Here is a 27,517-nt window from a genome sequence, read left to right on the forward strand (position 1 = left end):
GGACTTTGCAGAGAAGGGGGAAGGTGAACTGGGTTTTGAAGCAGACCAGGAGAGACCAACCTGAGACTTTCCCGAGTGGGACCCATCCTTTCTAAACTGGGAAGACGTGAATCTGGGGGTTCCCTTCAACTGAGCCAAGTCCAAAGGACTGATAAGTGGGGGAAACCTCTCCCTTCAGGCCTGCCCACAATGGCTCTCTGGTTTTTTCATTTGTTTCCAGAACAAATTTAAATCCTGGCTTCCTTGAGAAATTCCAAGAAGACCCCCTGCCTCTGCCCTCAGAGCAGCATTCACTCCCATTGATGTAGGTTGGTTTCAGCTGCTCAGATTGGTATTGGACTGTCCTTCCTACCTGAAGATGGCACTTCTGACCCACCATCAGTAGAATATGCATTCAGAATTGTGTCTCCACCAGTGGGGATGGGTCTACACTTTGCCATGCTCACTCTCTCTGACCCCCAGACTCATAGCTGGAGAGGACTTCAGAAGCCATGTAATCCAGCCTGTGCCTGACCAAGATTTGCACCCTTAACTCTCCCAACAAGTGCTCATGGAGCCTCTGCCTGAAGACCTGCAGGGAGGTGGAGCATGCCATCTCTTAGGGCAGTCTGCTCCACTGTGGAACAGCTCTCTGTTAGGAAATCCTTCCTCCTATCAAGCTGAAACCTTTCTTATTGCAGCTTCTGCCCTTTGTTCCTGGTTCTGCTTTCTGAGACTAAGATGAAGCAGGCTAATGATTCTTCTTCCTCATATACCTGGACACATGTCCATCCATTCACAGTCTTCTTCCACAGTTTATTGAAGACACTCCTCTGGTGCCCAGTACGCTTTCTCTTTCCCAGACGAATCACTCCCAGTTCTCTCAGTGGCTTCCAGGACCTTCATTGTTCTGCCTTCTCATCTCCCAGTGACCAATGTCCTTCCTGAGCTGTAGTGCTCAGAACTGACCCCAGAGTCTGACTGTGGTCTGACCTGGGAGTAAGGCTAGCTTCTCGTTCTCAAAATTAGGTGGCCCCAAATGATGTGTTTTCTTGGTCGCTGTTCACCCAGTTCACACATATCCAGCTTGAAATACACCAGAACCTCAAATCTTTTCATAGGGATTCTTACTGGCCATTAGGCCCTCATGTTGTGCTTGAGAAGTTGATTTTTTTAAAATCTAAGCTCAGCATTTTACATTGATCTCCATTGTGCTTTTTCTTCAATTTAGCCATTGTTCTGACCTGTCTCTGCCACCCCCACCCCCAGAGTTATGCTTGAAACATGGCTAAGAACACCATCTAAATTTCTAACTGAAATCCTAGATTTGAGAAAAGCTCCCTGGGACACTTCACAGGAGACATCCCAATGACCCCTTTGGGGGTCTGGTTCTTGGGTCAGTTCCTCACCCACTGTTCTGCACCATAGTCACCATGAGCCCCATTTCTCCATCTAGTCCTCCAGGACAACACAACCACTTCCTAAGGAGTCCAACTTCCTTCTCAAGCTGTTCCTTGCTTGTTCCATTCATGATATAGTCTAGGGATATGCCAAGAACCCAAGTCCAAATCACTGACCATTTGTAGACTTTTCTCTAGCCTTTCTTGAAAATCAAGTCAATAGTCATCCTCCCCAGTCCTGCAGCACCCTTCTGATTTTATCTTTCACAAGTCACCGACAGTCCTCAGTAGTGATTCATTCCAAACTAAAGGATGTCGCCGGAGTGAAAGGGGCTCCCAGAGGGCAGCCAGCCATTTGTGGTCTTAGATGAGGATTGAGCTCCTGACCTTGGCCTTGTTAACCCTGTGTTCTAACCACTGAGCTCTCTAATGTGTCAGGTGCATAACTGTGGAATGACCAGATGATGGAGCACTGGGCTGGTGTGGACCAGTACCAAATCTGCCTTTCTGCCATTTCCCTTCCCCAGTTCCTGGTCAAACAGACATGACTCATCCCTTCTACATACAATTTCTCTTCCTCACCCTTAACCCCTACTGCCCATTTCTTTGAACTGACCCTCATATAACCTGGAATCCAGGTCCCTTGCCATTCCTACTGTCCCCCTCAGGCTGCTCCACAGCTATGAACCCCATTCTTTAAATAGTGGTGTCCAGACGCAAGGACCTTCTCCCTAAGTGGGAAGACAAGGAAGAGGATGGAAGGTCTCTTCTCTCCTTATTCCTTCCTGAGAGCTATTCATGCCTCTCAGTACAGCCCAGGGGCAAATGAACTCTTTTGGTCATCTATGTGGCACTGCTGATTCAGTGAGGTCACAGTCCACCAAAATGCCCAATGGTTGGCTTGTTAGTTTTTCAGACAAATCTATCTCAAACATGCCCCCAACAACCTTCCTGAATTTGTGAAACTGAATTTTAAAAATCCAGTTGTGGCGGGGGGGGCGGCAGCTAGGTGGTAGATAGAGCACCGGCCCTGGAGCCAGGAGGGCCTGAGTTCAAATCCAGCCTCAGACACTTAATAATTACCTAGCCGTGTGGCCTTGGGCAAGTCACTTAACCCCATTGCCTTGCAAAAACTAAAAGAAAAATCCAATTGTAAAAATATTTAGTCTTATTGAATTTTATCCAATACTTACTGGATTTGGGCTGACTGTTCTGATTCTATCATGCAGTGTATTAGCTATTCCATCCAACATTGTGTCATTTGCAAAATGGATGAGAATACTATCAGATGTCTTTATCTCAGTCATTGATTAAAAAGTTAAACAGTACAGGGCAAAACAGATCCCTAGGGCACCTCACTGGAGACCAGCCAAGTTCACAATAAACCACTAATGACCTCTCTTTAAGTCCTATCATTCAACTAGCTTCAAGTCCATCTAATTATATTATCTTCTCATCCACTTCTTTTCCACAAGAATAGTCTGAGACGCTTTCATCAAAGACTTTGTTAAAATCTGGATAAAGAATAAAGGCTGACTTCCCCTGATCTAACAGTCAGATAACCCCTTCATAAAAAGGAAATACAGTTAGTCTGAAATGACTTGTTTCTTTTTAAAACCATATTCCATGGAAGACTGCCTACCCTTCCTCTGAACCCTTTGAAATCTATTTTCTGTAAAACTGGGAGGCATGTCTAACTATGCCCAGATTTCCTTTTCTTCTCCATTATCAAATCTAGGAGGGCATGGCTACTTCTCTCTAGGTTTCCCATCATTTTCATCATAGCAACCCATTCTTTCCTATTACGGAAAATACCATTCAACATATAATTTCCCCCTTGTTACTTGTGCCACCTTCTGAAGAGCTAAATGATCATTAAAGCAAATCAAGAAGTTATTAACTCTTCTGTTTCTCACAAAGAGAATATACCCCAGCAGATGACTGAATAATTCTCCCCCTTCACTACTCTATCCTGACTCTAATTCAGGTTTCTGGTCTGTTGTTTCTCACAGTCTTCATCTATTGCCTCTTTCTGCTCTGGTGGTCTGTAGTTGGCAAAGCCACTTCTGTTTCTCCTCCTCTTCATCCACATTTTCTCCATTATGGTTTTATCTCCTAGTTCCTGCAACTCCTCAGGTCTCAGAAAGAAGGTTTATATTAAGAATCCTTTTTTGACATGCAGCTCTGCTCCACTCCTGCTTTTTCTTATCCTGTCTCTTTGGGAATAAGACCCACCTATCCAGAGCCACATTCCAGTCATGGGTGCCGTCCTACCAAGTCTCAGTGATACACCTAAGTCCTGTCTGTCTCCTCATTAACTGGGACCTCTACTTCTTCTCATGTGTTGCATTGCCATTCAACATTAGCTTGAAGACCTTTGAAGCCAGGGACATTATAACCCTTTCTTTTCCTGGATTTTATCTCTTGTGAGCCTATGGTTATCTTGATCTCTTCCTTCATTGCACTTGCTCTCACTGGTATTGAGCATGGTGGACTACAAAACAGATTTTTCCCCCTCTTCCAGATGCTCCTTCATTGAAAAGCCCTTCCAGAAAAGTGAGATTTTCAAGACAGCAAACAAATTCATTATTACCAGTCTTTCTTAAGTCTGCTTCATCTCTGACCCAGATTCTGGCATTCCTACATTCCAATTGGAAATTCAGAAGTTCCACACACTACCTACTTAGCGAGGTATCCATTCCTCAAGTTAGTTTCCCCCTCTGCATTTCTTAACCTTGGGAAAGGGAGCAGCTGTTTTCATTCATTCATTCAAAGCACCCTGGTCTTCATTTTCTTGCCGAAAACTTCATTACTTTTGGCAATCCTTTTGGGTTCCTTCTGGCAATGTCATTTGTGTCCAAATTGATTATTTGGAATGACTCATCTTGGAAGGATCTCTAGGATACATTATGTTCTAAGATGACTGACCTCACCGTAGTTGCTTCAGTTCCCTTCAGCAAAGAACATCAACCACTTTTTACTTTTCCGCTAACCTTCACTGGGCAACTTCTGCCCTGGAAGCTTTTGTGGTCCTCCTAGATCAGCTTTTGGAAGACAAACAGCCATTTCCTCATCAGAGATTCCGCTCTCTTAAGGAAGAACCTCTAGTCTAAGTATGCCCCAGTCATTCCTTTTTTCCCTCCCCTGTCCAGCTCTCTTCTCCTTTTCCTGCTTCCTGAGGCCTTTTCACATCAGTCCTCCTTAACTGTCCTCAAATCTGCTCCTTCAACTTTTTCTCACAGAAGTCGATTGGAATCAATTTGAACAACTTGGAGATTGTTCTTGCTTTTTTTCAGTTTCTTCGATCTCTTTTCTTCTTCACTAGCTCAAACCACTCCAACACTGGCACAATCTCTTTCTCCTTATTTGACTCAAAACTGTTTTCATCTCTTGCTCCTTCTCTCACAACCTTCTTCCAAAGAAGCCAAAAGTAGAATCACCATCTTCATTTGCATCATCATCATCACACTCTGGTTCAAGGAGAGGTACGCTGAGTGAGCAGAACATGGTAGCGACCCCCTGGAATAACAACTCCTCACTTGGCTACAGAAAACTTAGCAAAAGGTCTCAAGGTAGTTTCCCACCTGTTATCTGGTTTGAATTTTGCATAGCTCAATGTCTCGTCCTGGCAAAGAGATGACCCAGAGTTATAAGAGATTGCCCCAGTCAAATGTAAGCTTTGGAAGGTCCTCCAAAGCTCATAGGCATGGAGACCAGCCTGGCTGAGTCTAGAAGAGCTCATCATTAACTACGCCACCAGGTGATGGATTTCCTCACCATTTACATCTCTAAACATCATTGGCCAAAACGTTGCAGAGGGTCCATGATCTGCTGGGTCATGGTCATCTAGCCCACAGTGGCTTCACTGCAGCAAGAGGCCTTGGAGGACTTTCCTCCGCTCTGATCTTCTATTGTTTTCTGACATCTCTTTAAGGCAATGGGAACAAGACATTCAGAGACTCTGATGCAAGGCCACTGCTGCCCAAATGGGGGATATACTCACCTGAACTTATCTCACCAGGCATAAGAAGGCAAACCCCTTCACAGAAAAGTCACAAAGCAAATAGACTGTTTGGGGGTTAGACATAGGGTTTATGATTGATTATCTGTTCAGGATTGCCTGTAACCTGTTCATTAAACTGCAATGAGCCAATTTTCCTTTAGTTCAACCTGAATCAGTTTTTTAGGCTAGTTGGCTCCCCCATTAGCTCCCTGGGGTTTCTTTATTCATCTTGACCTATATTAGGAATCTCTTAAACCCATTCAGGAGACCCTACGGGTGCTTTTGAAGCACAATGAACAGGGGCTTAGGAAAGGGCAATATTCCTCAAAGGTTCTACACCTAAATCTCTCAGGTCTCTTTCTGGGTTTTCTTTCCAAAGGCACTGCTCTTGTCTGGTCTCCCAGATGCTCCCACCTTCTCCCCAAGGTTTCTCCCCAACCCCCCCCCCCCCCAATCAGGTTTCCATGCAGGTTCTCTCCTTTTTTCTTCCCCATCTCCCCCCAGATCTCTCCCTTGACACATGTGTCTTTGACCTCAGAAGGCAGACTTCTAGAGTACAACATGTTATCAAGGAAACCGCAAACTTTTCTACCCCTAGAGAACTTGCCAAATCCCTCTGACTCATTTCCTGAGGAAGCCAGTACCTGACAGAGAAAGAAAGCCCAGTCATTAGGACTTGAGAAAAGAGACTTTATGAGTTGAGATATGGAGGTTGAATCCCCAGCAGGCTGGCATCATCTCCAGCCTCCACAAGGTATTCTGGCAAAGAGATGGTCTGCAAGTAACAGAGAGAAAAGCTGGTGTCTGCAGGGGGGCAGGACAGGACAGGAGAAGGAGCTGGTCAGCTTGATAAAGAAGAGGCAGCAGGGGCTGAGGAGTTGGTGCCCACCCTTTAGGGACTAAGATGGAAATCATCCTCCTCCTCATTAGTGTTCTAAAATGCTTGACAGCTTGCAAAGCATCTGACAAAGATCATCTCATTCGATGCTTCCAGGAAGCCTGTGAGATAGTGACCTTTGCTATTGGAAGGGTAGCTTCCTGTTCTCAAAGAGCTTTCCATCCACTGGGCCAGCTTGGGAGTTGGGCGGCTCGGGCATTGGTCTCTCCTTTTTACATCTAGCACCTGACCATGTGCACAGATACACCACAGACTCATACACACACCACACACAACACATCACACATACATACCTATACCCACACACCACACACACACATACACACCCCTCCCTCTTGACATCCACTCAAAAGGATAGTTGGTGAGGTCTTACCAGTGTATTTACTTTTACTAATTCTCCAGAAGCTGCATGGCATCAAAACAAAAAAAAATCTTTTAATCAAAGAGCATAGTAAATACGGGAACAAAAAGCAGATTCCCTCTACCCCCAATCCCACATGGGGTATACACCCCCCAGGAATGCTATTATGACCATTGGAGGTGGGCAGAGAACACATGTAGTGAAGGGACACATAGTCACCATATGGAAGGTAATTAAAACCCATTTGACCAGAGAGCACATGTGTGCAGGGCCTCAAATTCCTCCATCCTTCCCGAGCCATTGACACCCCAACATTCTTGGCTTTGTCTTTTCACTGCCCTCCTGGTTGCCAAGTTGCTCTTGGTTACCTTCTAAGAATCGCTTTGTGTCAATCAGTCAATCAATCAGCCAGCTAACATTTATTAAGCACCTACTGCATGCCCAGCCCAGAGGTATGAAGACAAAAGCAAAGTTCTTTACATGTATGCCCAAGGGTTAGGAACCACCCCCCTCCAGCCAGGTAGCCAAGTAAATTCAGAAGAATTCCTGAAATGGAATTTAAGAAGTCTGTTTTATCCCTTGATCCCAATCTGGAAAATCATTTTAAACTTTTGTTAAATTCTCACTGTGAGCTTTTTTCTTCTCTTAAAGTTCACCAATGGCAGCCAACAATACATAGATATCAAAACTGGTTGAGGCTGGGATGATGAGCCCATCCTCTATGATTGGCAGCAGACAAACCTCAGCCTCTTTGCCTGCTTCACATTCCTCTCCCCATTCTAGACAACTTCTAGCACCTTCTGGGCTACACTCTATCTGGCACAAAAGCCACTGCTGTTCAAAGAGGGAAATTGAGGCTCGCAGAGGTTGAGATGTGTCCTAAGGTCACACAGGTAAAAAAAAATAGTAGCATTGAGAAGAGAAGCCAGTCTCCTGTCTCCTAATCTGTCTTGCTGCATGTGAATTAGGGTACAAGATAAAGTTAATCATTCACATCTTAATGTGAATTCACTGATCAGATGCCTTCCAGTGTAGCAGCTATCTGAGAACACACTACTGATAGAATGTTGGGGAGGAGGAGAGAAGGAAGAAAAGAGGAAGAGGAGGAGGAGGGGAAAGGGAAGGAGAAGAGGAGGAAAACAGGAAAAGAACCAAAGATGTGAGGGAGGGACGGGGAGGCCAGCTTATCATAGAACATCTATCCTCATGTAAGGAATTCCAGAGACCAATGTGTGTGTGTGTGGGGGGGGATCTTGGTGAAGATCATGTAGGTGAGACTAAATGGAAGGACAGATAGAAATGATGTGGACGCTGGGGTGGACCACAGACACTACAGAAAGAGGAGATAGATGAGTTGAGAAAGAGATCACAGACCAGGCCACGAATAAAGGAAGTTGTGGAGATGAGGGTTTGCAAACATCTGGACAATGTTGTTGTTGCTCAGTCATTGTGGTCGTGTCCGACTCTCGGTGTTCCCATTTGGAGTTTTCTTGGCAGAGACATTGGAGCCCCTGGCCATTTCCTTCTCCAGCTCATTGTAAGATGAGGAACTGAAGCAAATAGGGTCAGGTGACTTTCAGGGTCATCCAGCTAGTAAGTGCTGAGAATGGATTTGAACTCAGGAGGAGGAGTCTTCCGGTTTCCAATCCCAGTCCTCTCTCCATGTGCCACCTGGCTTCCCTGGATTCTGGACTTTGGTAGGGATCAAACAGCTAATGTGTTTGTGGGTTAATGATCATTTACGCTTTCAGAAGTCAGTGGAAGCAGCCAATGGGATTGCTGCTTTGGACCTCATTCTGACCACCAAGGCTGACCTGGCCACTCAAGGGATTGAGGGGAACATCTGGGACAGTCAGCACTCCCACTCAGAATTCTTGAACAGAAAGTGGTTCGGTGAAAGTGAATGTCTAAGGGTTCATTGGGAAGAGTCCACAAGCTTTGTATATATCTGCCAGTGCTGGCATTATAAACATAAGCAATGAAAAAAGATCATCCCTGCCTTCAGGAAGCCTCCATTCTAGTGGGTGAAGACAGCACATAAAAAAGAGCTGAAAGGACTGGAGGGAGAGAGTGTCTATGCCAGACTATGTCAGGAAAACAAATCCAGAGACTACAGAGCAGAACCCAAGGGGAAATGGAGACTGATTGACCCATGCACTTTCCTTAAAATGAAGATTTGGGCAGAAATCGACTTCTCAGGGTACAAATGAACTCCAGGCTGAGGAAGCCCTAGGGTAGGGAACAGGAAGCATCCTGTGAGCACAGCATTGTTGGGGGGGGGGGGAAGAGGGGGGAGAAGTCAATCCAAGAAGTGTGAGGAAAAAGAAAACTCTGCACAGAGAGGTTACCACCAATGTATAAAGACAGAAAGAAAAGCTTGTCACAACTAAATAGGATTCCTTTAAGAATCATTTTGGGGGCATAAGAGTCCAGAATGAGTTGAGACCAGTGATGTTGGTGAGGAGGACGAAGTGAATTGGTAGCTATGTTGAAGATAAGAGAATAGTCCCAGAAGGGACAGGAACACTATCTGGGGGCTATGGAATACTGACAGCTGATAATAGTGACATTCTGATTTTTCTTGCCATTCATCATCCCAAAGGTGTATGGGGACTGTTGTATGTTGAAACTGAGAGATCCCAGATGGATGGTCTCCATGATGTCCTTGTAATGATCAGAGGACTAGAGCAGGAGCCCTAGTGTATTGGGTGGGCCCATGATAACTTGTCTGGACAAGAAAGCTTCACATGGAGGAAGGGACTCTGTGAAGGAAATCATGGAGCCATTGAAGTATGGAAGCATTTCTCTACCAAGGAGAGACTGACTCTGATAGTACAAGAATATTTAACTTGGAGTCAAAACAGGAAACGGTGAGATGATAAGAGAACACTCAGCTGCTCTGATAAGGACAAGTCACCAGCTGCAGACCAAGAACATCCTTGGGGACTGAAAGATCTGGTTGATCTGTTGGCAGGGTCTGTCAGTGATCTTTAGTGATCTTTGACATATCGCAGATACAGACAAAGAAAACAATCTTTAATCTAAAGGACATAAAGCTTGAATTTGCATACTGGTAAAGTTATAAAATATTTTATTAAAGGGATGTTTTGTGGATATTTCGAAAGGGAAGCAGTGATTGCAAAAAGCTATCATGGTTTTGCCAAGAGCAGGGTCATGACATACTGAACTCATTCTCTTTTCAGTCTGATCAGAGAAATAATGTAGGCACAATATACCATGTTCCAGCAAAACACTTGATGAAGTTTCTCACGCTATCTTTGTGGACAAAATGGAGAGGTTTGGGCTTGATGACAGGACAATTAAGTGAATTTTGTTAATTGAACAATCCAAAAGTAGAGCGATGAATGTTTTGATGATACTTTGGTAGATACCATTGAATAGAATGACCAGTCATGTATGTCTTTGGCCATTATTCCATATTCAGCATCAATGACTTGGATGAAGCCATAGTTATCACATTTAAAGGTACCAGGAAGATTGAAGGAATGGTTGACACAGCGGATGAAAGGGCTGAGATTCAAAAAGCTGCCAACAGATTTGGATCAACTCTCCTAACATGGAATTCAACTGAGATGAAGTCTTACATTCATAGTTAAAAGATAAACCTCACAAGTTCAAGATGAATGGAGGAGGACTAGCTGGACAACAGTACTTGTGAATAAGCTAAGGGCGTTTAGTGACTGACCAGCTGAATTTGAGTCAACAGTATGGCAGGACAGCTAAGAAAGTTAGTATTCACAGGGGCTGTTAGGAGAGACATCGTGTCCAAAATGCTAGAGATCACGATTTCAGTGGTCAAGCTTCCTATGACATCTTGGGCCCAGTTCTGCACATTGCATTTTAAGACAATAAACAAGGTAAAGAATGCCCAGAGGAGGAAGACTAGGTGGGCGAGATACCTATGAAGGGTCCTATGAAGATTGGTTAAAGGAATGGGAATATGGACTCTGGAGAGGACTTAGGAAGACGATGACAGCTACAATAAGGTGTCCAAAAAGCTTCCATATGTAACTGGAACTAGGCTGGGTCTGCTTTCCCAAATACAAAGCAATGAGTGGAGGCTGCAAAGATGAAGATTTGATATTGATGTAAAGAAAACTCCCCAACAGTTAGACATCTCTACAGTGGAATTGTCTGCTCTGGGAACTGATAGGCTTCCTCTCCCTAAAAAGCTAAGCCTTTGTGAGAAATGTTGAAGCAATGAGACTTTTCCAGGTGGGGGTTGGCCTGGATGGGCTCAGCATCCTTTTCCAAATCTCATCCCAGGTCCTTTGACTCACAGCAGTTGGCTTTGCCAGCAAGGGCTACTCTGCCTTTCCAGTCCTAGATGAGATGAAGTATGGTGATCCATGTGGACAAGAGAAGGCCTCCCTGAAGAGTCCATGGCTCCTCTTTTAATGACTAAGAACAGGATGCACTCGCATAGATATATAGCTATTTCAAAAATTAATCAAGAAAAGTGCATGGAAACTTGGTCTATCCAAGATAAGCAAGTAGACTCGGGTTGAACAAGAAATCCCAGTTCTTGAGTTTTACCCATAGTTCTTTATCCATAGAAGGAGAGGAGCATGAATTTTCAGGTCCAAGGAGTAAGTTTGACCCCAAAGGACTAAGTGGAAGTAGAATTCAGAGAATAAGAGAGTATGCCAGGGAGAAGGAGGATTCTTCCTTCCTCCATCATTTCTAGCCCTTGCGGAGAGATGGAGAAAGTAGAGAAAGCATAGAGCCAGACTTAGGCAGCTTGAGGCTTTACCATTGTCACACTTCTTTAGATTCTTCCTTCATATGAGCGGTTTACTATTAGAAAGGAGCTTGAATTGTTCTCAGATGATGTGATTTCCTTGGTTTTTTACCTCCCATTTTTCCCCATAATCCCATGGCCTTCCTTGGAACCTTTTGAAGAATTTCACATTTCCCGGCCATGATTTCAAGACCTCTCCCGCTATGTCTTCCATTGTAAGGGACATGAGCACCCAAGGAGGGGAAATAGGAAGGGACTGCATAAGTAGTGAGGACCCCCTCCTGGATCCGGCCCACCCCCCCGACCTCCTGTGTTTGAGCATGCCCCAAGGTAGACTGGAGAGCCCAGCTTGATGCTTCAGCCCAGGGGTGGCCATCCTTGGAGCTTCTCCTCTGGGGCCCTGAACACCTGCATGAGATACCCTTGAGATATCTTGCCTTCTTAACATGTCGGGTGATAAATGCGCCTCCCCAGTCTTTGTGCCTGCCTGCCGATAACATTGTGTTGTTAGATTGTATGCATTGGTGGTGGGACCCTCTTCCTGCATGGGGTCGTTGCTTCCTCATCCCCATCCATGGCTTGACCAGCAAGGGACATTTGGACACTCTCTCCATGAAAAGTGTTGAACTGAACGTGCCTCAGTTTCCCCAGCTGACGGAAGCGCTAATCTTGTCACACTCAGCAACTGCGTGCAGAAATGTTACTGCAGGCCAAAGCGGGCTCAGCAGCACTCTTGCAAGATGTCAGAACTGTCCACCATTACTCTGTAAGTCTGCATGACCATGGCTGGTGGGGGGCAGTGGGAGGAGGAGGAGGGAGGTAGAGGCGCAGGCTACTGCTGCCAACCCTGTGCTTGCCTCACCCCTGCTGGTCCCCGGAGCACGCGCCTACCACCCCTCCGCCCACCCATTGCACGTCCATGATCCGGGGTCTGTGCACCTGCTGGAGTCCCCAACTGGTTGGGTCAGGAAGGGAGGGAACCAGGAGGAAAGAAAAGGGGGGAGGGGTGATGGGGGAGGGGGAGTCAGCCTTGGAGGAATCAGGAATCAGCAAACCTGTGGTCAAATCTTGGGAAGGTCTCAGTTTCCCCATGGGAAATTTCCTGAGGGGCTCATGTTAGAGGGGAATCTTTGGGTCTGGCTCATCCAGCTTCCTCCCTAGGCAAGAACCCCTTTTTTCAGAAGCCATCATGAGGGATGGGGGAGGGGGGAAGGAGGGCTCACCACAATTGAGAAGGGTCCAAGTCCAGTGGCTAGACAGCTCCGATTCCAGGATCATGTGAGACCCACAGAGGCCCAAGGGACCTATCCCAGAGCAAAGAGAAAAGCAGGGAGCAGAGCTCAGCCCTTAGAACTCTCTACCCAGGGCTTTGCTCTTATTGTCATCAAGTCCCCCCCCTTGGATGGTGCTCCAATCTCTCCAGCCTCTCCAATCAAGGCTTAGTAACTTATTTTTTTATTTCACTTAAGTCATTGCCCAGCACCCCTGTCCTAGGCACTCGGGGCACAGACAGACAACCCACCACCCTTGGCTCTGATGCTAGGAGCACTCCTCCTAAGGGGTGTGGGAAATGGGGGGAGGGGGGCAGGAACAGGAAAGGCTTCACCAAGAAAGGAACCCTTGAAAGAAGACTGGGTGAGGATGGGGAGAGAGAAGGGGGTGAGTCTGAGAGATGACCAGGAGGAAGCCACAGAAATGGAAGCTGGCATACCAGATGTGGGGAACAAAGGCAGGCCTCTTGGTCTGGACCATAGAGTGATCAGAAAGCTAGCTGAGGGGCCTCTTGTGAAGGGCTTAGAAGCCAGAGGAATTTGTTCTCTCCTGGAGGCAATAGGGAGACATTGGAGCTGACAGAGGAGGGGAGTTGCAATCAGATTTACACTCAAGGAAAGTTATTTGGTGGCTGTGCCTAATCCCTCCTTCCAGTGTCTCTAGATGCTTGTTTCTAAGCTCAACTGCTCCCATGAATTTGTATCTCTGTCTCTCAACCTTCGGGTCAGTGATGTGGTCAAACTCCAGGCTGAAGTGCCCAGGGATCCTCCCCACTCCTCATCCCCCAAGGATGTTCCCCTTTGTCTTTTGGGTTTCATAAGCTTCTTGGGGGCTGCTTGGGTACTACCTAGGCCAAGGGATTACAGACAATGACTGTTTGAGAGCTCCCCCCCTCACCAGGGACTCAATTAACAAATATTTAAGGGCCTACTTTACCAGCAAAATTTATGGGAAAGTGGAGAATCTATTAAGGAGGAGGAATTCTGGGTCCCACAAGTTCAGCCAGTCAGTGTCTCCGGGCCAGGGAAGCCTGTGGCACAATGGGGGCTTTTTGTTAATCACTCTTAAAAGAAAGTCCCCTTGTCTTAGTCCTCTGATGCAAGGGCAGAGGGGGGGCAGGGTAGAGTGACAGTCTACCTTTTTTGTTTCTGGGCAACTTTTTAGGCTGACTAGGGATATACACATGAAAACACTCGTGTATGTATGTGTGTATGGACATATGTGTGTATGTTGTCCCTAATTTTTATTGGTGAGGGGCGCTTAAGTCTTGTTAGCCAGCTAGGTCATTGGGCTCATTAGGTAGGCGTCTCTCCTGCCACCTGGCCTCACTCCTGTGGCTTAAGCATTGTCTTTTTGGGCCCATGATTCTTTGATTTGAAGATTTGATGTTGAGGAGTGTATGGGCATCAGCCACCCAGTGGGGAAGGAGACATGGCAAAGGGAGGAGGGAGGAGAGGAGAGAGTGCCCAGAAAGGGAAGTGGGGAGACAAACTCCCTCATTTTAACCCCTTGGCTCTGAAGTCTGAGACAGAGCCCCCTGGGGCCATGGAGAGGAGGCCCAAGCACTCAAGGGCATGAGGTGTCCTGAGGGGCAGAGGGCAGGGTCTCCCCCTCACAGCCAGCAGGGGCTCATTTCCCTTCCAATGAAAGGTTTTTACCTAGTTCTGAGACTTTCTCTTTCCTGCCTAGAAGCCAAAAACTTGGGACAAGACTTGTCAACCCAGACCTACTCAGCCATCACCCCTTCTGCTGGGGCCTGTCGGTGGAGATGGGGGAAGTGGGGAGAGAGCTCCAAAGCATCAATCTGGGCCAGGGGGAATATCCTTTCTCTACTCTTCATCCACCTCTTGCTACATTTCCATCTCAGATTTGCTTTACATATCCATATCCAGCCTCTCCTCAGGAAGGCTGGGGAAGTCATAGAGTCAACAGTTGATAACTGAGAAGAGTCCCATGATGGGCTCTGGAGACAGGGATATGACCTTTGCCTTAAGTTGAATGGGGAAGATATGTGCCCATTTTGACCTGATGGGGAGATATGGAGCCCACCCTTGGGTAGCTCCCATCTGAGGAGGTAGACACAGCCACTAAGGAACATCTTGGGCAAGTGGCATCTTTATCAAACTTAGAGATGAGCAAAGCTGAGGGGAAAATGACCTTGGTTTTGTGAGGCTGGAACTTAGAAGGGGAAACATAGTAGGAATACATCTAGTCTTACACTTGGACTCAAGAAATCAGCTTCACGAGATAAGGAAGTCTAGTCTGAAAGGAGGTTGTCTGAGAAAGGCCTGGGGGAGGGGGGTTCCATGGACCAAAAGCTCAACAGGAATGTGAGAGGGCTGCCAACTAAGCCAGTGAGATCCTGGGCTGCATTAGGATAGAGTGGAACAGGAGAGAGAGATGACCCCTGGAGGCTGGGACTCAATTTGGGGTGGTTAGGGAGGGTAGGAATAGCTGTAGAACAGCCAGAGGAGACAACTAGGAGGGAGCTCATAAGTCCGTGTTGTCTGAGAGCTGATTATAGGAACTCCCGGGGGCAGCTAGGTGGCGCAGTGGCTAGAGTACCAACCCTGGAGTCAGGAGGACCTGAGTTCAAATCTGTCCTCAGACACTTAATAATGACCTTGGGCAAGTCACTTAACCCCATCACCTTACAAACCCCCCCAAAAAAATACTCCTGGAGGAGGGGAGCAGTTTGGGGAGAGACAGGGAAGCCGGAAAAGGATAGGATAGATAGATCAAGTATCAGTAGGTAAGGGGAAGGAGAAGCCTTGTTCTGCTTGGCTCCAGAAGTAGAAGGAAAAGACTGTAGAGAAACTTCTTGACAAAGAGTGCTGTCCCCAAGAGGGTTGGATCATTGGGAGGCAGTAAGATCCCCACCACAGGGGGTCTTTAGGCAGAAGCTGGATAGCTCTTTGTGAGGGTTGTATACACGATGTATTTCATCATTATCATCATCACCATGGTCATCACTACCATCACTATCATCTCATCATCATCATCATCATCGCCACCTCCATCACTGATGTTGAAATCATTGTCACCCTCACCGTGGTCTTCACCATCATCATCATCAGGACCATCATCAATATGTCATCACCTTTGTCATTTATCACCATCACCATCGCCTTCATCATTGCTGCCATCACCGTTATTATTGTAACTCATCTGCATAGCACCTGAAAAATGTTTGACCTTCCCAACCATAGCAACTGTCATATGCTAGGGATTTTCCAATCATACCCTCTTTTAATCCAAGTTGCCATTCTGAGAGGTAGTGTGGCCAATGGGAAAAAAGCCCTGGGGTCTGGGGTTCGAATAACAGCTTTGCTAGTTACTGACTGTATGGCTTTTGGCAAGTCATTGCCTATATCTGGGCCTCAGGTCCCCTGCTAAATGAAGAGATTGTATTAAATGTTCTCTAAGGTTCCTTCCAGCTCTAAGTCTATTGCCCTCTATGCTCTCACTTGTGATTTCCAATTTCCCTTTGGAGGCATGTTCCTGTCTCCCAAGACTCTAGTCAAAACTATCTCCCTAGTGTCTATTCTAAAACCTTCATGCTTCATCATAGAAGTCATTGCCTCTCATTGTATCTCCAGTAAAGTTTTGCACTTCTGCACCCCCAATCCATACTATCTCTTTCCCTCTTCCCACCCACAGCCTTCTCTTGCCCAAGTGAAGAATCCCCAATTCTTCTTGCCTTTCTTCAGCCATCTTCTCCGCTCCCCCTCAGATCCTCCAGGCAGCCTCTACAGGCCTTCACTGAATGCACATTTCCCAATGCTCATTGGGAATATACTTCCCAATTCAGCTTTAAACAAGTCCAACACGCTGACATCTAGATAACCAGATACAGAAAAAGGATGAGGCCAAGATATTCAGAGTGTCTGAAGGTCAGGACCTGAGGATCCATAGAAAACACAGACTATTTCTCATTTTAGTGGGGATAGATTATGATGCACAAATATTCTTTACTTTATAGAAGACTCTTCCCCTTCATCCAAGGATTCTCCATTGTACCCAGGGAATTCTCCACAGCTTTCCCAGGGATATCGGGTTCTACTCATGCATTTATAAATCCCACTGTCTTGGACTCATGGTAATGAAGAGAAGAGAGGGACATAGGCACAAAACTGCCTCCTTCCCTTCTCTGAAAGCATCCTTGGAGAATCAGGCTATGTCCTCTCCCCTCTGACCTGAAGTCTAAGGGGGGAAAGGGTGGTGCAGGCCAGCAGGGTGTTTCTACCTGGCATGGGCTTCAAAGGGAGGCAGAAGATGCCTCTGTCTTTGTCTGTACATATGGGTCTGGGTGGGAATGCCCAGAAAGGTCCCCCATCAGCTGGGGCTACAGCCCCCAACCTAGGAGCCCAAACCAGCTGGGTCTGCTTTCTCTTGGCAGGAGGCTGGCCCGCTCCACGCTGCTACTCATCCCACTCTTTGGAATCCACTACACGGTGTTTGCCTTCTCACCGGAGAACGTCAGCAAGAGGGAGAGACTCGTGTTTGAGCTGGGATTGGGCTCCTTCCAGGTATGGGAAGGGGAATCAGAAGAGCAGGTTCTACTCCCATCTCCGCTGCCAACTTCTGTGTGGCCTTGATCATGTGCCTACTCTGTGTACTACGTAGACAAAGAAAGGCCAAAGACAGCCCCCAACCTCAAGCAGCTTACAGTCCAATAGGAGAGACAACAAGTAATCAGTGGGTGCAAACAAGATTCTGGTGAGATGAATGAAGATTGCCAGCAGAGGGAGGGCACCCAAGTTAAGGGGGCTCCCAAAAGGCCTCCTATAAGAGCTGGGATTTAAAGGAAACTAGGGAAGTCAGTGGTCAGAGCAGGCAAGGGAGAGTCTTCTGGGCTTGGGGGCTGCTAGAGAAAATGTCTGGAGCCCAGAGATGGAAAGTCTTGTTCTGGGACCACCTGGAAGACCATGGTCACAGGACTTTTGTACAAGGGATAAGGGAGATGTCAGAAGATGGAAAGAGGCAGGGTATGGAGGGCCCTGAATGCCAAACAGAATTTCACTGACTCTCTGAAGCTTAGCTTCCTTAAATGAAGGGCTGGTTCATATGGTCTCTAAGATCCCCCTCAACCCCAGGGCTCTGGGATTGTGGAAGGAGGGACAAGACCTCCTGGGAAAGTCTTCTGCCTTCTGTCCCCTTACAGAGGACACTGTAAATGATGAAAGGAAGAGGGAGTGATGGCCAAATCACATAAAACAACCTACGACTTCCCCTGACTCCAACCCTCCTGCCATCCGCACCCCATTATCCCTCAGGCTCCCAGGCTGCATCAGGGTCTCCCAAAGAGCCATGTCCACATGGACTTTCTGGCTGTCTTCTTAGCCATCACTTTTCAGAAAGAAACTAGTTGTCCCTTCCCGGAGGGAGATTCTACAAACCCTGGTCCTGGACCATGCGCATTCTGGCTCCTCCTCTGCTCACATTTGCATTGATGGACCTCAGTAGCAATAGAAACGCTGACCAGGTTTGGAAGACTTTGTTGAGTTCTGGATGGATTATATCAATTCTTCACCCAACTGGCTGAAAAGCTGCAACTTCTTGCTAGGAGTCTTCTGGATTATTCCCAAAAGCAGGAAGAGGCTTGAGGCAGGAAGCCCGGAAAGCAGCTATTGCCATAGTCCAGGTAGAAGGAAGGGCCTGCGGACCTGGACCAGAGTGAGGTCAGGGTTGGGGGAGAGAAGGAGGTGGGTAGAAGAGATGATGTTCCAGAGGCAAAATCCGGAAGAGATGGTCTGGAACAGAAATCTACCAGATGTTCCAGAACTGAAATCTGCCAGACATGTTCTGGAACTGAGGTGAAATCAGCAAGAGATCCAACAACCATGAAAGCCTCAGGCCTTGGCACCATATTGAATATGAAGGATCAGAGAGTGAGGAGTCTAGGGTCAGGTTGGGGAGCCGAGAGACTGGAAAATGGTGGTGTCCTCAAACTGTAAGAGTGAAGACAGATGGTGGAGAGGGTTGGAGGTGGGGAATAATGAGTTCTGCATTGGACCCATTGTGCGTTAGATGTCACAGGGACATCCAGTTTGAGATGTCTGAAAGGTAGTTGGATATGCATGATTAAAGATAAGTAAACTAGTTAGAGGTAGACAGAACTGAGAAATCCCAACATAGAGATGATGTCAAGATCATCAAGTGAAGTAGGGGAGAGAGAGAACAAAGGAGGGGACCCAGGACATACCCGAACAACTACAATTAATAGGGCATGATCCAGTGGAGGATCCAGGAAAGGAGACAGAGAAGAAGTTGTCAGAGAGTGACCAATGTCCAAGGCTTGAGTAGAATGAGGGTTGAGGAAAAAGTCATAAGATTTGACCACTAAGAGATTAGCAACTTCAGAAGTTTCAGTTGAATGATGTAGTCAGAAGCCAGAATGTAGACTGAATAGGTGGGAGGAAAGGAACACCAATTTTACACACTTCTCAAGTTTTGCCACAAAATAGAAGAGAGATTATAACTAGTGAGGATGAATGGTTCAAATAGGTTTTTTAAGACAATGAAGAAACACAGGAATGTTTGGAGGTAAAAGGGAAGCAACCAGTAGATAAGGAGAAATTGAAGATGTTAGGAAGTGGGAATAATTGGTTCTTGTCCTTCATTATTGAAGACCACCAAAATGACATCACTATGTTTGAGACAAATGACAGTGTGTCCGACTGAGGCTGATCAGGAGAAAGTGGGAATGATAGACTGGGGGGGGGTCTGCAGAGAAGACAGGGATCACTATAGAGAGAATGTAATTTAATTAATAACAAGAATATCTAATATTTACATAGCACCAACTATGTGCCAGACATGCGCCAAGCCCTTTGTAATTACGGCCTTATTTGATCCTCACAACAGCCCTGGGAGGCTGGCACTATTATTATCCTTCACAGATGAGGAAATTAAAGCAAATAAAGGTTAAGTCATGTTCCCAGGGTCGCACAGCTAATAAGTGTCTGAGAATGGAGAGGAATTCGGGTCTTGACATCTTTGTGGGAGACGGAAGTTAAAGAGAAGATAATGCCAGAAGGCAGCTGGGTGCAATGAGATTAGGAGAAACAGGAGCTCTTGGCAAATGGCCTCATTTTTTTCAGTGAACATTAGGCAAGGTTCTTGGCTGAGGTGAGGAAGGAGGAGGAGTCATGGGAAGTTTGACAAGAGAGGATTGGAAGAGCTTCTGTGGCTCTTGGGATAGGGAAACAACTTGCAGCAGTAAAGGCCCAGCTGAGATTCTGTGATACAGATTTGGAGTGGATCCAGTTGGGACAGTCTTCTCCAGTTTCATTCAGCAGCACACGAGTCGAGGCAGAGGATGGCAGGGGTGGTGCAAGACTAGTGTCATTTGGTGCCAGGGCACAAGGGACTCAAGAGAAGAGGGAAGTCGGGGTCATCTTGAAAGGCTTTGGGAGCCATTTCACCAAGATGATTCACTAAGATGGGGCCTGTTGTGACAATGAGAATCAATCCGTGGGGAAAGAGGAGCCAGAAGAGAGGGAAGAGATCCCTCCCCAAGACTGAGATCTGGATGTAGAAAACAGAGCAGATGGGCAAGGGCTGTTGTGGAACAAGTGAATGATGGTGACAGCAGCAGCACAGGGAGCAGGCAGTGTCCCCCTGTGACACGGGGAAGGGGCTGCTTCTACTTATGCCACCTTTGAGTAATGTTTTGCCTCTCTTCTCCCTACTCTGCTCCCTCCCTTCTATATCTCCTCTCTTGCCAGGGGTTCGTGGTGGCTGTCCTCTACTGCTTCCTGAATGGGGAGGTAAGTTCTGGCTTTCTGCTCACCAGTTGTCTTTGCCAAAGGTGGGTGTGGGGGGTGAGCCCCCACAGCCTGGCCCTACTTCTAAAGTGGCCCCTCCTCCCTGTAGCTGCCACACTTCTGGAGCTCTGCCCTTAGAGGCTTCTTCTGTGGGTCTAAAGCTTTTCTTCCTGACAGAGTTGAGCACCTTGGACCTCTGAGAGGGACCACCCACAAAGCTAGCCAGTCCCCAGAATTGAGTGGGACCGAGACCCTGGGGGTAGAGGAAGTGGGTCATGGAGATGGCAAGAAACCCATTTACACAGTGCCCAAGAAAACATTCCAAATTGAGCTGGTGTCATGAGGGAGCCAGTGGACTGGGTGGAAGGGGTACAAGGAGCCCTCAGTTAATGGCACCAAGCGTCCTGTTCAGGACCTCCCTGGGGACAAGGCCAGCAGGGCTTCTCACTGCAGGGTCAAGCCCTGGCTTCCTTTGTCTTTGATCTCAGCTTTCTATCTCTTGGGAAAGAAGTGGGAGAGTGGGAGAGAAAAGGGACCACCATAGCACCAAGCAAAACTACAAAGCAAGGTGGGGAAGGAGTGGGCAAGGCCCCAGTTTTGGTGGCCCACACACACAAAATCACCTTCCAAACTCAAAAAGCCATGACTAATTCTTTGCTGAATCATTTAGTCAACGTTTTCTGGATCACCTGTGGCCTGGTCCTGTTCTGGCACAGTGGGGAGAAGGAAAGACACACACTACTTGAGGAAGCTCTTTGAGTAGCTAGAATGCATTCAGAGAATAAGGATCCCACTGGGGAGGTGGGATGGTGGAGGACCCAAAATCCTGCCACATGATTGGCTGAAAGTACTGAAAATGGCTATCTTAAAAAGTCCAAAGGTAGGCCTAGATGGCTGTAGATGGAGAAGCGTACATCGTGGACTCCCATAACGTGCATCCCTGCTTTCAGCCAGTCATCCATCAGTAGGATCAGAGAAAGTGGGTGACACGTGTGGGATGGAAAGGCTGGAAGTTCAGAGGCCAGGGCTTACAGGGAGTTAGTGAAATGTCTGACCCTAGGGGCAAGCCTGGGGAGGAGTGAAAGTGAATGCAAAACAGGTTGGTTAGGCTGGAAGAAAAGAAGGGATCACGGGCTCTGAAAGTTCTGGTGATAGTTAAGAACGGGCAATGTAGGGATGAGGGCAGTGGAGAGTTGGCAAGATGGGAGATGCTGGAAGTTCAAGGCCCAAGAGACAGTGAGATCTAGAGGATGAACCTCCTGGTGCAGGGTGGAGTAGATCAACTCTAGGGCTTATTCTGGTAGACAGACTTCAAGGCATTTGAAGCCACTTTTTCAACAGAATCTCCCTTTCTCTTCCTCCTGGATTTATTGGCAATATACAGGAATGCTGATGATCTGTGTACATTTATATCCTGTGATTAATGAATTGTTTCAATTAATCTTTAACTCATTAAAGTAAGATACAGGTCATGGTAGATGAAGGTCTTGGGGAATGTTGGTCATGGGAGATAAAGGATTCATGGGCGTTCAAGGAACTCTGAGGACATGGGTTTAGAAGGATCACCAAATTGGACACTGAAGTTTCCAAGGCTGATAGCAAGAGATGTGGAGAGGAGGGCCTTGATTCAAGGGTCAAAGTCATGGAGAAAAGTGGGGATGATCAAAAAGGTTGGTCAGCTGATAGTGATTCAGGGTGCTTCAGTCAGATGGCAAGATATTCCAAGGAAAGGATGTCGAATGATGGTAGAGAGAGACTCTAGAAGGGATTAATTAAGGTGCCCCCCCCACTCCTACTGTCAAACCTGATATGCAGCGTGCCAGTCAGCATTAGAGAAGATTGTCAGAAACATGGGGTCCTCTTGGAAAAGGGAGGGGGAGGAGGAGGAGGAGATCCCAGATAAAGGGAATTCTGAGAAACAGTCTTACCTGGAGCAGAGAAAGGAGCGGAGGCTGGAGAGAGAGGGCAGGACCAGGCATTCTAAGCTAAAGGCCTCAGCCAATAGGAAAGCTCCCAGAGGGTCTTGCTGGGCAGAGTTGTGCTGTGAAAACTTTTTTGAGCTCCTGGAAGACCTGGTTTCAAGGGGCAGGAGGGACCCCACTCACTCTCCTCTTGCTCCAGGGGCCTCCAGGCCTCCTAGCCCCCAGTCCAGGGCCATGGAGGCCAGACTATTTCTCCATTCTTGGCGCTAAGCCGGTGGGCTCCAGGCTGGGCTTTCAGCACGGAGGTAAGCAGCAAGGTCCATAAAGAAATGACCTTTTGAAGTTTCTCCCTAAAGGTGCAATCAGAAATAAAGAGAAAATGGCGGAGCTGGAAAGTCAACCGCTACTTTGCTGTGGACTTCAAGCACCGGCATCCATCCCTGGCCAGCAGCGGGGTGAATGGAGGCACCCAGCTGTCCATCCTGAGCAAGAGCAGCTCCCAGATCCGCATGTCCAGCCTCAATGCTGAGAATCTGGCCACATGAGCAGCAGTCAAGATGGCAGCCACACCGTGGCCACCCTCCTGTCCCTGACAAAACGGAGACGCGTTGTGGGAGTGGGGCCAGGAGGGGAGCAGGGAGGGGAGGCTGGGGCTCCCAAGGGCGTCTGTGTGTCTGTGTGTGTGCGTGTCTGTGTATCTGTGTGTGTGTCTGAGTGAGTGTGTGTCTGTGTATCTGTGTGTGCGTGTGTATCTGTGTGTGTGCGTGTGTGTGTCTGTGTGTGTGTCTGAGTGTGTCTGTGTATCTGTGTGTGTGCGTGTGTGTATCTGTGTGTGTCTGTGTATCTGTGTCTGAGTGTGACTGAGTGTGAGTGCGTGTCTGTGTATCTGTGTGTGTCTGTGTATCTGTGTGTGTCTGAGTGTGAGTGCGTGTCTGTGTATCTGTGTGTGTGCGTGTGTGTATCTGTGTGTGCGTATGTGTGTCTGTGTATCTGTGTGTGTGCGTGTCTGTGTATCTGTGTGTGTGTCTGAGTGTGTGTGTGTGTGTGCGTGTATCTGAGTGTGAGTGTGTGTCTGTGTATGTGTGCGTGTGTGTATCTGTGTGTCTGTGTATCTGTGTGTGCGTATGTGTGTCTGTATCTGTGTGTGTGTCTGAGTGTGAGTGCGTGTCTGTGTATCTGTGTGTGTGTGTGTCTGTGTATCTGAGTGTGTCTGTGTGAGTGTTTGTCTGTGTATCTGTGTGTGTGTGTGAGTGTGTGAGGTGAAAGTGCCATGTCATCTTTCCTTGAATGAATGTCAGGTGTTGGTCTGAAAGTGTGAGCCTGGGAGCCCCAAGTCTTCACGGAGGAGGATGCACTGCTTGTCATTTTTGGAGTGCTTTGGTTTTTCCCCTGTTCCTTCCCCTCACCTTGTAAATAGATTCCCAAAGTTGGGAAGCCAGGTGCACCTTCCCAACGCTGGCAGTGCCCATCCCTGCCCATTGGAGCTGCAGCCTCCCTCATTTCATGCAGCAGGGGTCAGGGAGCACTCGCCACCCTCTCTGCCTCATTAGGGGTCCCCCGACCCTCAAGGCCCCACAGGATGGTTGGGGACCCCTGGTTGTTCTTGGCTTGCTCCCATCCTCCAGGGCCCTGGCTGAACCAGACCCCTTTTCAGAAGTTGCTTTGGCTGGCACCCTCAAGATGGGAGATAAGTCGGAGGGAACATGGGGACAGTTCTTTGTTTCCCAGTAGGGGTAGGGTGGAGTCAACCCACCAGGGGGATGAGGGAAGGGTTTTGGTCCCCCGTCCCTGGGGCAGAGGTGGCACTGGGGGGGTAGCTGAGCCTGGGCCCTCCCGGCTCTGCTCCAGCCAGGTCCTGAGCCGGTCCCGAGACCACGATCATGGGACGTGGGAGGACACCTTGGCCTGCGCACCTCCTCCCTACCCCGGTCTCTGCATCTTCGCCAAGGCTCTTCTTGGACTCCATTCGTACAAATTGTTGTCTATAGCATTTCTGAGCCACATCCGTCCTGCCAAGCAGCCCCGGCCCCCGCTCCTGTGTGACATCTGGCAGTCCCAGAGGGTCTTCTCCCACCACCAGCAGCTGAGCCTGAGGGAGCACCCTGGGACTGGACAGCCCCCCCACCCCCCAAAGACCCAGCCTCTGCTGATGGGAAGGACACCAGCCTCTGGGGGAAACGCAGAGGCCGGGGTTGGTGCCCACTCCCCATGTGAACGAGGGCCCTCCCCTTCTGCCTGGCCTTACAGCCACAGCTCATCATGCCCAGTGTGAGGACGGGGCCAGGGAAGCCAGGGAACCAGCTTTGGGCAGCAAGGAGTGGGGCCAGGCCCCTGGGCCGTCCAAGGGACCAGTGCAGAGGTGGAGGCCTTGCTGCTCATGCTGATGGCTTTCTTCAGGGTCTGGATGGGCTTTTCTGTCTTTCTTGAGAAGTAGGGGACCTTTCCTGGGGACAGGACCTGTGGGAACACCTGGAGACAGGAGTCCATCTAGGGTCAGGGGTGGGGGAGTGAGACATTCCACCAGCCAGGGAAACCACCCCAGGCTTTTGGCTTAGAGATGGGCCCCCAACCCACCTGGTTCCCCTCTGTTACTGAGGGGCCCAAAGCAATTATTCCAGGACGATGCAAAGTGAGAGGAGGAGGACTGGACCTGAGCACCACTGTGCCAGAGGGAGGATGACTGAGGAGACAAAGGTCTTGACCCAGAGGAGTCTGGACAGATCTTCTGGCCTCTTGGGCACCCACTGCCCCACTGGACCAGACCTTTAAGTGCTGGGCCCCTGGATACCACCCCCATGGAGCCTCTGTTTCTGGGGAGCTTTGCCTGCTGAGCTTGGCAGGAGTGGATCCCCTGTGGGCCAGGCTGGCCCCTAAAGGATGGGATCATTGGGCCTAGGACTTTGCCTTTCCCTGGCATGAAAACCCACCCACTCAATATGCCTCCCTCTCCCTTCTCAGGCCTTATTGGCAGCTCAAGTCTAGTGGGAAGGTCACCCTGGAGCCCCTGGGTCCGGGCCCTCACTGGGCCCGAGCTCCCACCTCCTCCCTCTTGGCCAATCTCTAAGACCGGATGGCCTACATTGTAGGTGGGAAATCACAGGAACCTTCTGTTTGGGGGGAATCAGGGCTGATTCCAAGGAGGACAGAGGCCACCGCCTCAGACACCCACTGTGGGCAGGGGCCCACATCCTGGGAGGACAGACAGTGACGGGGCAAGACGAGACTCATGGTTGGACAGCGAGAGGTGTGGGTGGTCTTGTGACCAGCCTGGCTCAAGGCCCCATTGAAGAGTCTAAGAGGAATGGGGAAAATGGAAAAAACCCCCACCCCCAGCTCCCAGTCCCCCAGAGTCCCCCCTGGGTGGCCCCTCCAGTGGGCCACCACGTCTCCCCCTTCCCCTAGGTCTCAGGGAGGTGCCTCTGAAGCCATGTGCTGATGCCTCCTTGTCTATGGGGAACTCACTTCGTCACCCCCAAAGCTGATGGGAGGCAGGACCCCTAAGTTGAGATTCGGCCCCACCCCAACTCTGGGGCCTCAGTTTCCTTGGCTACAAAACAGCAGCCTAGCAGGTGGAGAAGGCACTGGGCTGAAGTCAAGATTTGTGATCAGATGTCACCTCTGAGGGTCCTGGGCAAGCACCCCACCTTTCTGGGCCTCAGAGGACCGCCTCAGACTTGTGTTGCTGGGGAAGCCTCCAACCCCTGGAAGCCCCAGACCATTTCCTCCACGGGATAAGAGCTGGGTAATCTATTCCCACGGACACCCGTCTGCCTCCCGTGGGCACCCAAGGATGAGGAGGTGGCTGGGCTAGGAGACCCAGGGGGATGGGGACCCTCCCCTCGGGGTCCCTCACCAGGGAGAGGACAGAGCACCCACCGTCATTGCCCCTTGGGCTTGGGCAAGACGAACAAGAGGCATGGGGCGCCCAGACCCACCCCCACCACTGCCCAGCCAGTGGGATCTCTTAAGGCTCCCGCTCGGGATCACCTGAGCAGCCTCATCCGTACAATGGAGTTGGAGCGTAATGCCCACCCTGGCAGCTCCCAGGTGTGTTGGAGGAGCCAGTGAACTAGATACCCGCCCCCCGGCCCAGCTCCCAGGAGCAGGGATTTCACATAGGAGCCCCTCTGTCTTTGTAAATGGTCAGCTGGCCTTCCCCACCCTCCCCGGCCCCAGCCTAACCTTCCGGGGAAGCCCAGGCCCAGCCCTCCCCATCCTCAGCCCCACAGGTGAGGTCTGGGAAGCCCCCCAGGGAGACTCCGGCAGCAGTGGGGGGGCAGGTAGGGGGTCTGGCGGGGGGCTCGGGCTCTCCATGCTTATCTTGTGAATAACTGGGGGAGGGGGATGTTCCTGCGGCACCCCCATGAGGGGACGGCTTCCCCCAACAGATGAGGACGCAGCCCCACTCCTCACAGACCCTAGACGGGCTGAGAATCTTCTGCGAAGCGTCACAGGGGTCCACGGGGGCTCCTCTCCCCACTTTCTTGCCTTCCCTCCCACCTCGGCTCCCTGTCCTGTCCAGTGGACGTCTGTCTTGTCGTGTTTGGATTTCCACGAGGGGTGGGGTCATCCTGGGCCTCCAGCTTTGGTCCCCGGGCTGGGGGGGACTGGGGGGGGTCACTCGTCTGTGTTGATGTCAAACTCTTGGGCCCTGCTCCAGCCCCTGGAGAACCTGCTCCCCGGCCGGTGGTGGCGTTCTCCAAGATACCCCCCGCCCATAGACGGTTCAATAAATGTTTTCTCATTGCTGTGTGTCCTGCTGCAGAGCTGGGGAGCCCCGGGGGGGGCGTGCAAAGACAAGACAAACCTGACAAACATGCATGAAGCGCCTCCTTCCAGGTGCCGTGCTAGTGGCGGAGGCGCAGAGGCAAAAGACCCCGCTCTCCAGGGGCTTCCGCCCTAATGGGGGGGGCGGCGTGCAAACAAATGATACCAAACAGACAAGGGCAGGGAAGTAGGCACGCAGCAGAGGAGACACTGGGATTCAGGGGGCTAGGTGCGGTTTCCACTGGGGCTTAAGAGAGGCCCAGGAGATGAGCAGTCAGAGAGGGCCAGGACGAGGGGGGACCGGAGAGATGGCGGCCCTCGTTCATGGACTGACCCGAGAGAAGGACCGGAGCCCAGAGCGCCCGGGAGCCCGGGGTCCTGGCC

General features: G+C 49.2%; 1 protein-coding gene across 2 annotated transcripts in view; it reads left to right on the forward strand.

The window, feature by feature from the left end:
• The window catches only part of ADCYAP1R1 (ADCYAP receptor type I), a 61,364-nt gene extending 34,730 nt beyond the window's left edge, over positions 1-26,634 (forward strand). The window contains exons 12-15 of one of the 2 annotated variants that reach the window (XM_074199282.1): positions 12,086-12,169; positions 17,075-17,204; positions 20,406-20,447; positions 22,723-26,634. In XM_074199282.1, coding sequence (XP_074055383.1) covers positions 12,086-12,169; positions 17,075-17,204; positions 20,406-20,447; positions 22,723-22,911 — 445 coding nt within the window. In that variant the 3' untranslated portion in view covers positions 22,912-26,634. The remainder of the gene's footprint in view (positions 1-12,085; positions 12,170-17,074; positions 17,205-20,405; positions 20,448-22,722) is intronic. The other variant, XM_074199283.1, reaches the window with a different exon arrangement.
• The last annotated feature ends 883 nt before the right edge of the window (positions 26,635-27,517 follow it).

Source organism: Macrotis lagotis, chromosome 8, assembly GCF_037893015.1.
Source record: "Macrotis lagotis isolate mMagLag1 chromosome 8, bilby.v1.9.chrom.fasta, whole genome shotgun sequence".
Classification (NCBI taxonomy): Eukaryota; Metazoa; Chordata; class Mammalia; order Peramelemorphia; family Peramelidae; genus Macrotis; species Macrotis lagotis.